The following is a 9,030-nucleotide window of genomic DNA, read 5'->3' as shown; positions in this document are numbered from 1 at the left end:
CTCAAGAGAAAATAATCCAAAGAAAATAAAATAAAAACAAAACTTCTACTCACATTAACTGATTGTTTCACACAAGCTACACAACATTGCCACCACTGCTGGTCTTAGAGACATTAAAAGCCTACCTGAGACTGACAGAAGCAGCTTTCGTCACATGACCCGAAACCTTACTGTGCTGCTGCATTGGAGGAGGAAGAGGAAGAAGGGGGGGGGAAAAAAAAAAAAAAAAAAAAAAAAAAAAAAAGGAGCAGTCTTGGCTGTCAGTGAAACCTACAATGTTAAAACTCAGCTATTCAGCAAGAGTAAGCCTTCAATGGCTGGCCAACAGCGTCAGAAATGAATTAAGTTACATTCAATGCACCCATTCCTCCCTCCTTGCTCTCAATCATGATTTGTTCCCCCTCAAAAAGAAAGAAGAGCTCTTCCTACCAACAGTACTGCTGCCATGACCTGTGTGATAGCTGCTCCTGCAGAATACTGCTGCTGTTCTAACATGGCCTCACCAAGAGTTTGGAAGCTGTTACAAAAGAGATTACTTAAATCACAAATATACATATGGCATTAAGGAACAAAACCCTGTTTTCTCTTAAAAAAAAAATAAAAATATGAAGGACTACTTGAAGATGTTTTTGACCTCAGAGCCCTCCAGCGTCATGATTTTTGACTTTGTGTCATGCATCCCTTCTGCGTTCTTACAAACAACTGGAAGGCTCTGAAATCAGAAAGGCAGAGATATTCATCCTGAAAGTAGAAAAAGAGTTTCTAGTTGTCGTTTTGTGATGAGCTGAATTTTGTAGTTTGGCCCTGAAAGCGAGTCAGAATACGGGGCTTCCCCATTTAGCTAACGCTGAGGTTTCCCTAGAAAGTCAACAAGTGAGCAGGGTGCAAAGTGTGTTGGCAACAAGCATGTAACAATATTCTCCTCAACACCATCGGTAAGGATCTCAAAACCCCTAAACTATTTTGGCTTTGAGTCGCCCCCCCCCCCTCAATAATTATCAGTCATGGTGATGACACGGCTGTTACATTAAAACTCACTAGCAGCAGCCACAGCCATTTTACAGTGGCGTTTCCCACCCGGCTGGCAAGGCTCTCGAACTAGTGGACAAGTGCACGAGATGCTCTTTCAGAGCAACAGAAGAAGCAGCTATGGTTGTGTTACCCAGGAAGTTACTAATCAGTAAGTTTACAGACTCCAGACAGATGGATACAGAGCAATGGTTTGTTAAAAAAGATTTAAAAAAAAAAAAGAAAAAGAGAAACAAAAGAACTAAAGCTAATAGCTTGTGCCTGAACACACAACCCTTCTTAAATTCCTACAGTTCATCACTCAACCCGCCTGCCTGTCCTGTTCTAGCAGTGAGCAGGATAATAATACATCTCTATTTAAATACACACAAAGCCAATACAGGCAAGGGAACCACCACGCGGGAAGAAGGAAAAAGAAACCTCAACTGGGTTATACAAAGAGCAAGGAGGGATGGAAACAGTCAAATTAAAAAACAAAGGAAAACAAAACAAATCAAAAGGTACATTACACAGATGCTCCAGAGGTTATTAAGGTGAAGGAGAGAGCTCTGAATACTTGTGGGCAAGACCAGACCAGACTGAGCTGAGCGGGCGCTGGAAGCCGCACGCTGACCCACAAACTAAAACCTGTGAAGTCCTGCCAGCTGTCAGATCTCTGTGTGATATTCAAACCGAATGCTTTTCAGATTGTAATTAGCAATCCAGTTTTAAGTGAATACTCCTATCTGCAATATACATATATTTAAAACATCAGAAGCTGAATCCATTTTTCAAGCAACTGGCCAACTGGATAATAAGAGCAGCAAAGCAAGACGACGTTGAAAAATGGTCAGACTTAATTATGGAAAAAAAATTTAAAAAATAAAAACAATCAGCTCACGTCAGTTCACATAATTTATAGACTATTCTTAAGCTCCACTTTAGATTTTTCGTTGGGTCTTGGTCTGGTCTGGTCTTGACACAGTTTAGGCTGTGATGTCTTGGGTTTGCCATCCCCCGTCTACATGCCCATGCTGAAGGCGCGCAGCTCATGATGGAAGTGCTGGGTGGGTTCGGACAAAAACACGCTGGAATCCAGGCAAGGCTGCCAGACACGGCCGAGGCCCAGAGAAACCTCCTTCACCAGGTTGTGGACTGGGTCGCCCTCTACGCACACCGACTGGTCTGGATCAAAGTCGATGCTCTCCTCGGAGACGGTCAGGACACGGAGGCTGGAGCCTCGCAGTCGGGAGATGGCCACCAAGTTATGGGACCACACAGTGTAACCTAAATGGATTCAGGCATTAATCATTCAGATTTCAAAGCTAATAATGAACATGTTTTGCAGATTTATACTCGAAACAAACCATAACAACTTCTTTTTAATACGGCCTACAGGAAGGCAAGACTGCCAATGAACTCTGCAGTTACTTTACTGCTGGCTTCCTTCAAGCTACATTAGCTCTCCTGCTAGCAGCCAGTGCACTACTGCCGATGCGCAGTGTAGTAAGCATACCACTGAATTAAATAATAGTCTGTAGACTGGCTTTTAAATATATTTTAAAAAAAATACAATTATTCAGCTTTTTCCAGGGATGCAATCTAAAAATATTGGACTGGTGTGTCCACAGTCACAACAGTAAGTCCACAGCTTGCTGCACTGTTTAGAAAACAGTCACTACAGGCCTGTTTTGTATGGAATTATTACCACTAGCCACACAGATCTGACCAACTACAGCTCACATTCTATCAAAGAAACAAAACTGAACTCACCATGTATCACGAGTACAGCCAGCTGAGTACATCTCCATGTCAAGAGGACCAAAGGGTCTTCGTTACGATTGATGCTGAGGTCAGGGAAGTCAGGGCCATCCCTCAGGAGCAGGAAGTGAGTCAGCGTTTTGTTGTACTGCTGGGAGATGAGCTCCAGTGTGGCGTCGGTCACCGGCATGCTGTAACTGTCGAGGTGAAGTCGCTCGAGGGGAAGGCTCGGCTTTAGGACCCTGAGGAGCTCAGAGCTGTCGACCTCCAGGGCCATGACGTACACTCGCAGGTTGGCGCTTACACGAACCTGGGGAAGACCAGGTAAACTTACTGATATGCTACAATTTACTAAATACACAGAGCCTCAATTCAGCATGAAATAAAAGCCACAATACAGAATCACAGCAGTACCAGTGCCTTCCAGTTATCCTCTGTAGCGGTCCCTTCTAATGATTTAAACTCCAGGGTGGCCCCGTTGAGCAGCAGGGAGAGACGATGAAGTGGAGTTCGCCGTGGAGATGCCAGCAAACCACAAAGCTCAGATGTAAAGTCAGTAAAATCGAGAGCCAGAGAATGAAGGTTAGAGAGGCGATCCAACTCAGATGGGGAGACGAGGGGCCCTGAGGGAAATTCGGAGGAAAACTTTCAGTTATTCAGCATTACTGTCACATAATGTTTACAAACTATATGATGTAACAGACATACCTAGCTGATGGTCCAGTAAACTTAGGTGCTGTAGGGTCTCAGCTGAAGGATTGGACAGGCAGGATAAAGAACAGGAAGTCACCAGGCCCAGCATGAAGCTACAAGACAGCCACCTCAGCTGCCTGCTGTTGGAGAGGACCTCCATAAACAACTGTTGGATTCTATCGAGAGACAAAGAAAGACCATTTAAAAAACCAGAATGACTACAGCTGCCGTCAAATCTGGTTTAAAAAACAAAAAACAAAACAATCCCCAAAATCATTCCTGACAGTGGAGTAAAGAAAGAAAAGATCATCAGGGTATATACACTTTCAAAATGTCCCGACTTTATGTGTTTAAATGTAAGCCTAAAATGGATCTATTGTAATGATGTCCAAACAATTTCGACACACACACTACAATCAGACTGGTGGAGCTATGCTCAGCAACTTGGTGCATTTCACACAGTGTTTTATGGCCAATTGTGTCTACAACACAAACCACAGAGCACAGAAGCTACACTGAAATCTCATTTTTATTTAAACATCACTTACTGAACTACTGCTCAGCTACAAAACAAATCCACAACTGCTGTGAATGAGACAAAAAGCTATCAAGGCAGGCAATGATGTGCATGTTATTCTGAAAAGCCAGTAGTCCATGTGCTCTGTAAGTTAAACTGACATTAAAAACACCTGACACAAACCGGCCAACTATGAAACTCTTCGCCAGTTAAGTGAATGCTATTGATCATACTGTTACAGTGGATCACTCTGCTGAGGAATCTGGGATCCTTGCATTCATGTGGATGTTACTGTACATCAGTAAAAACTGCAGCTGGACAATACGCTCTGGACCTCAAGAAACAAAAACAAGGCACTGTCCTCATCCTCTAAATACCCTAAGAAATCCCATGTACATGCCCCAAAAAGTGAGAGCTGTCTGGGAGGCATACTGGACACAAACACTGTATTAAAAAAAAAAACGAGGTTGTGTGACCTTCTTCATAGTCCACTTCTCATCATTGAGACAGGGAGTGGATCTACATGTACCTATCAGAGCATGGCTATCCATCATCCACCATAACGTGTGTCCCAAATACAAAAACACTCAGAGAATGACGGGAAATAAATAAGAAATAGCAGCAGGAGGGCCGAACTCAAATGCAATGACTGATTTAGGCTGCTGCAATTAATAAACACAAATTGACAGAACATAAAACTGGATTCAAGTCATAACATTTTCTGTCTTTTTACTTTAACACACACACACTCTCACTCTCTCTCTAAAGCCAGGAGCTTTTCTTTCAAGCTGTAAATATGTTTCTTAAAGCTGTAAAGTTGGCCATTTAAAAACTGGAGTCTATTGGGACTGATTTGCTTTTGGAGCCAGCCTCAAGTGGCCAGCATTTTTGGCACTTCCGTATTGGTTTAATTCATTTGCTGTCTGCTCAGTGCAGAGGTGTGTACATGCATTCAGATTTGATGGGAATCAAAATTTTCCATCAGGGTCGATATACATAGACGTTGGATACTGGGTTATGTAAATGACCACTATTTAAAGCCCTCAGTCTTTTAAACACCAACAACACACAAAAACAAACGCTCCTTTTTCAGAGAGTCAATGCTTTGCTTCTCAGTTTTCTAGGCGGAAACCAGACACACACTTTGAGTGTTTGACGTGGACAAAGACTGTCCTGTGATGAAAAACTGTCTTTTCTTAATTTTGTAAATTAATTGCCCTTTAGAGACACCAAACACCGCAGACTTTCCATAACAACAAGAAGATGCAGTTTTGGAAATATTACTCATTCACACCCACATGCAGCTTTAATTATCACATTTGTCAGTCATTTCAGTGAAACCTGTTTTCATGCTTCGATGTTGTGACTTACTCATTGATCTTTTTGTCCCCCTGGTGGATTACATGCAGGTGAGAGCTGTCTAGTAGTCCCTCTTGCTGGAGAATGAATGTGTCTCCATACAGACTCAGCTTCTGCAGATTTCTGAATAGACAAAGACACGTACAGTTAGAGAAAAAAAAAATTTAAAAAAATTTGCAGTTATTACTAGAACACCTGTATCAACAGCAGCAAGTCAGATGAGTCATCCGATCCAAACAACTTAAAAAAAAGGTTTCACCTGTTAAACAAACTGCAGCCATTTTGTTCAGTGTAATTTAGTCTTCACTTCTCCTGAGCTGCTTTCTATCCCACACAGAATTATGGCTGCCCTGCACTTTCCCGCAGTGCTGTTGAAAGCCCTTTATATGCTGGCACCCAAAATAGATTGGCAAAGATCAAGCAGCAGTGTATACGCCAAAGTTGATTCTTTCGAACACTGATGCAGTCAATGTAAGCATAGTGGTCACAATGCAGCCAATTACCTTGTTTCAAACAGACGATCTACACCTCTTTTGATAGTAATGTTTGGAAGATCACCAACATAAACATGGCGAAAAGCAGAAAGGACGAATTTCTTTATAGGACCGGTTACAAACATAAGAGGGAAGGGCAGGTTTATCTGCAAATAGGATGACATTTTCTTTCACATCAGTGTTGTTTTGGCTAAATGAACCAACAGGATTAAGAGGCAATAGATTTATTCATGTTATAAACGTATTGGAAAATTTACATTTTAACATTTTATCACTTCAGTTTAATTTGGTCAGACATAAGTTACAATCAAATAACTGCAAATGACAATAACATGTATATGAATATCTTAAGAAATCAGTTAACACTATTTTTACTGTTTTCATAATGATTGTGCTTAAAGTCAGCATCCCTATGAATGATAATGACGACCTTTAAATAGTCCAACAGTACAACGACACAAGATACCAACAGCCATTACATTATAAACAAATATGAACCTTATCTGGGTGATGTGTAGTCTTCAAATAATAGTCAAACAGGTTCCATTAACCCAGAATTTCATAATTAGTGCATCCCTACAATCAACACTTCGCAAAGTGCCATCATTTATTGAAAACAGTTCCTGTTGTAGGCCATTTTCCCAACATTTTTAAATGTCTGAATTAGCCAACTCAATACTGATGGGAACATATCCCCTGCATAAGTGTCGCACATGCACCAGTGCAACCACAAGGGTTTCATACAGCCGCACATGGCACAGGCGTACCTGCAAGGTGAAGCGCATGTTACATTTGATATACCCACTTCCTGTGTATCAGCTGAGAGTTCAGGTTTATGGGCTCATGTGCAGCTACTTAGTGCCCTTAGAAAGAAACAACAACTTGCCTGTTCTCATTATTCGGAACATATGTCAGTGCTGGTGGAGCTGGCTCAGTGCACTAAATGAAAGGAACAACCCCCCCCCCCCCCCCCCCAGAAAACAACAACAAAAAACAAAAACAAACAAACAAACAAACAAACAAACAAAAAACAGGCTTTTCATTACCCAATAGCGAGCTCTGAAGTTAGAGGTTGTAGTCCTGATCTTTTCAAAACTACCATGCACAAAACAGACCATGGTTCTTAGATTCTCATAATGCTTCATCACCATGATGAGATCAGTGGAACAAGTTCATCCATTTATTTCAGTTCTGCTTTCCCCACCAAGCCCACTTTCACAATTCTACATCTGGATGAACCCAAATTTGTCACATTTTAAAAGTGTGTTTGAATAAATCAGGTGTCTGGAAGTGGATTACCACAGATAGATCATTATTGGTGTCTATGTGTTGCCTGATACACACCGATAGTCAGTGAAAGTGTTGTGTAGGAAGTGGGAGAACATCCTTCCTTTGCCGCTGAAGCTTATAAAAACAACAGCCTGTTACTGAACTGAAACGTTATCAGTTAAAAGACAGCATTGGCACAAAATGCAACTTTCTGGATCTAGCTAGTAAAGCTGTACACCAGCAGGGAAGTGGGAAAGGGTTTAAGTTATCCTTAAACTGAAACAACTTTAAAACAAACAACAAAATAATGTCAAATATTTCAACCCCTTTAGTAGAATTAAGACAAAGCAACCAGTTTTGAATGCCAGCATCACAAAACACTGTAAAGAAGACGGGAGAAGGTGGAAAAAGGTGTGACACAGCTGCACCAATGAAATTAGAAGCGTTAACAGTGTCAAATTTTGACAGAGTAGGAGAAATTATCCTTTGTGTGTGTGAGAGAGAATATAAGTGATCACGTCCTACAAACGGACAACAGGCTAAATACATCCACACACTGTATATTTGTGTGTGTGTGTGTGTCAGTGCTGATATCAGCAAGTCACAGCCAACAAAGCCTTCTAGCCTCCACCAGTGCTGCATTGTACCTGCTGCTATGGAGAGACCATAATGAGAAGTGTAAAATAGGACAGGTGACAATAGGCATGCAGATGCCTCGCACATGCACCACCATTTAATTTATGCATGCAAAGGTGCCCTTAATAAACCATATGCATAACGCTTGCTGCCACTGCAAAGACCTGGCATGATTACGTAACTCCTAATGCCAGGGTTTGTTTATAGCTAACTGAGCTAGCCAGTTGCTAGCTCACTGCGACGCATCTAAACCCGAGAAATTAAAAAAAAAACAAAACAAAACAGGGCGAACATGTCAAGCGAATTTTTCACTCCAATTAAAAATATCAAAGCAGACATTTTCAGAGGTTATTTTCTAGTATTACCTATTGTTTCGGATGCTGGTGAACACACATAACACCTGGTCCAAGTAGGTGGCCACGGCATCCCTCCATCGCTCCTTGTGCTGCGGGTCGCTATCGGGACCCGGAGGCTGGTCCACTCTGGCGGACGACGGGTCGCTGTTCTGATGGCTAAGGTTTCCTTCCACCGGTGCGAGTTCTAGCTGCAAGTCTCGCACAAAAGAGCCAAACTTTCGCATAAGGAACTCAAGCTTCGGGGTTTCGTCAGAGCTGGAGCATCCACCACCACCTATTCGCAGTTTGAGCTCGGTCCACAGCGCGGGGTAGAACAAACACTCCCTCCAGCGAGAGCACACAGCCGAGGCCCGGAGCTTGTCTCGGTCGGACAGAAAGGAGAATATGTGGACAATAAGCTCGCTGGGCAAAGCCATGGCTCCGACACCCCCGCACAGAGCCATGGCGAGCTAAAAACGGCAAAAGCTGCTGTCGAAAAACCAACCAGACGTAAACGAAATGTCACAACCGTTTATTAAAGCGACGAGGTAGCAGCTGCGAATAGCAGCGACGTTTCTTCCTCTCGGCAAAAACAAACCGTTTTCAGCTTTGCCTTCAATACTACTGGAACGTACCACTCCACCGAATTACACGGGGACGGAAACAATCCCCACAAACCTTATCAAAGCATCCATCGCAGGTATTTCTTTTTTATTTCCTAACACTAATATTTTATTCTACCACGCTGATGACTTAGTGGTATTTTCATCAGATTTGGAGTAACCCGTGGCCGCATCGATACCTTGTCACTTGAATGGTTTCATCCGAAGGTGCTGTTATTTTTGCCATACTGACGTGCTCCGTTAGAGGGCAGTGTTTCTCGGCTGGAAAAAACCCGAGCCTCCACATGATCTTTATTTTGGAGTAAGTTTCCAGCACGACACACCCCCTCCAGTTC

At 42.4% G+C, this 9,030-nt stretch overlaps 1 protein-coding gene across 1 annotated transcript; it reads right to left on the bottom strand.

The window, feature by feature from the left end:
• Positions 1-228: 228 nt before the first annotated feature.
• On the bottom strand, positions 229-8,647 carry fbxo33 (F-box protein 33). Its single transcript, XM_085342869.1, has 6 exons — positions 8,103-8,647; positions 5,351-5,461; positions 3,478-3,638; positions 3,184-3,392; positions 2,782-3,079; positions 229-2,295 (listed from the first exon to the last, which is right to left on the bottom strand). Exons 1-6 carry the CDS (start codon positions 8,534-8,536, stop codon positions 2,030-2,032), a joined length of 1,479 nt encoding a protein of 492 aa, XP_085198995.1. The 5' UTR covers positions 8,537-8,647; the 3' UTR covers positions 229-2,029.
• Positions 8,648-9,030: the final 383 nt, after the last annotated feature.

This window comes from Diplotaxodon limnothrissa, linkage group LG19, assembly GCF_057381915.1.
Source record: "Diplotaxodon limnothrissa isolate DT_005_m linkage group LG19, D_limnothrissa_male_GT1.1, whole genome shotgun sequence".
Lineage (NCBI taxonomy): Eukaryota > Metazoa > Chordata > Actinopteri > Cichliformes > Cichlidae > Diplotaxodon > Diplotaxodon limnothrissa.
This window is presented reverse-complemented; position numbering and strand designations above follow the sequence as displayed.